At 57.1% G+C, this 1,367-nt stretch overlaps 1 protein-coding gene across 1 annotated transcript; it reads left to right on the top strand.

The window, feature by feature from the left end:
* Positions 1-3: 3 nt before the first annotated feature.
* LOC121937834 (nuclear receptor coactivator 4-like) lies at positions 4-1,362 on the top strand (the record flags this gene model as incomplete). The annotated part of the gene is made up of 3 exons (XM_042481138.1): positions 4-63; positions 189-311; positions 805-1,362. Coding segments are annotated over 3 exons (741 nt in total), but the record flags the coding sequence as incomplete, so codon positions are not given.
* Between the last annotated feature and the right edge of the window lie 5 nt (positions 1,363-1,367).

Here is a 1,367-nt window from a genome sequence, read left to right as displayed (position 1 = left end):
TCTCAGAGCCCCGCCCCTCAGAGAGGTCAGGTGCAGAGTTGTCCAATCACAGCCAAGAAACAGGTAAGTGCACCCGGCAGGTCCCCTGTGGACCACCGGCTGTTTGTCACACACCAAACATCAGACAGACTGAGATTTCAAACGTTACCTGAGTGTTAAAAAAATGTCGTGTTTGTGTCTCTGATCAGAAGACGGAGGCCGGCGCTCTGAGCGACTGGCTGCTGGGAACTCCTGCAGCAAGCAGCGCTCCCATTGGTTACCAGTCCAGCAAGAACCCTCAGGATTGGCTGATGGCACACAAGGAGAGCAAGGTGAGCGAGACGACGGCCCAAAGCAGGGATACTCAACTTAGGGTCTGCGGGCCAATTCCGGCCCCTGAAAGGGTCCCAGGGGGACCCCCAACCATTTTCTAATGGACACTAAAAACAAAGTGATGGACTCTGTGAAGTTTTTGTCCTTTTAGTCTCCGTCAGAGACATAAAACAGCATCAAATAGAGCTTGTTGATCAAAAAAGATTCAAAAGGGGGATCCCCCACACCCCCGACAGAGGACACAGCTGAGACACTGATGTCCCAAATGTCCTTTAATCCAAGAAATTTCCCCAAATCTGAGAAAAGTCCTAAAATGTTAGAGACTTGAATGGGTCCCTAAGACTGGCCCCTGGCCTGCTGTCAGTCAGTAGGAGTGGCCCCGCTGACGTCTTTAAACATCTCGTTCTGTAAATGTATGAACGTGACTCCATGATGTCATCAGTTTTAATTGGCTGGTTGTTGATCACATGACTTCCTGTGTGTGTCTGTCAGACTTCCTGTCCCGTCCTGTCCTCGGTGGACTTCCTGCAGGCCTGGGGTCAGCTCAGGGACCTGGAGGCGTGGCTCCTGCAGGAGGCCCCCGTCAGCAGGGAGAGGGCCGACAGCAGCTGCAGCTCCTCCTTCTCCATCGAGAAGATCGACGAATCAGAGCTCGCCATCTCCCCCGAGGAGGATGAGGAGGAAGGAGAAGAAGAGGAGGAGCTGAGCGACTGGCTCATCACCCCGCCCACTGTTGCTATGGAGACCATGTCAGATGCCGAGCGGTGGCGGCGGGTGCTGAAGCCGTTCGAGGATGGCTGGTCGTCCAGCGATTGGCTGGCGGGGCCGAGCCGTCCCCCCGCCGACTGCGCCTCCTGCTGTCAGACCTCCACCCGGGCCCTGGAGATCGAGAACCTGGGCCAGCTCAAGTGCCTGAAGACCCCGCCCACTCCCAGCCCCGTCTCCAGCCCCGCATCTCCTGCCCCCCTGACGGCGGCGGCCCTGGAGGCGTGGCTGCAGCAGGTGGCACCGGTGCAGAAGAACTGCAAGGCCAACGAGATCTGCTCCGCCTACTC

The sequence above is a fragment of the Plectropomus leopardus genome, unplaced genomic scaffold (assembly GCF_008729295.1).
Source record: "Plectropomus leopardus isolate mb unplaced genomic scaffold, YSFRI_Pleo_2.0 unplaced_scaffold27573, whole genome shotgun sequence".
In the NCBI taxonomy this organism is placed as follows: domain Eukaryota; kingdom Metazoa; phylum Chordata; class Actinopteri; order Perciformes; family Serranidae; genus Plectropomus; species Plectropomus leopardus.
The sequence above is the reverse complement of the archived record's forward strand: the minus strand, read 5'-3'. Positions and strand labels throughout refer to the sequence as shown.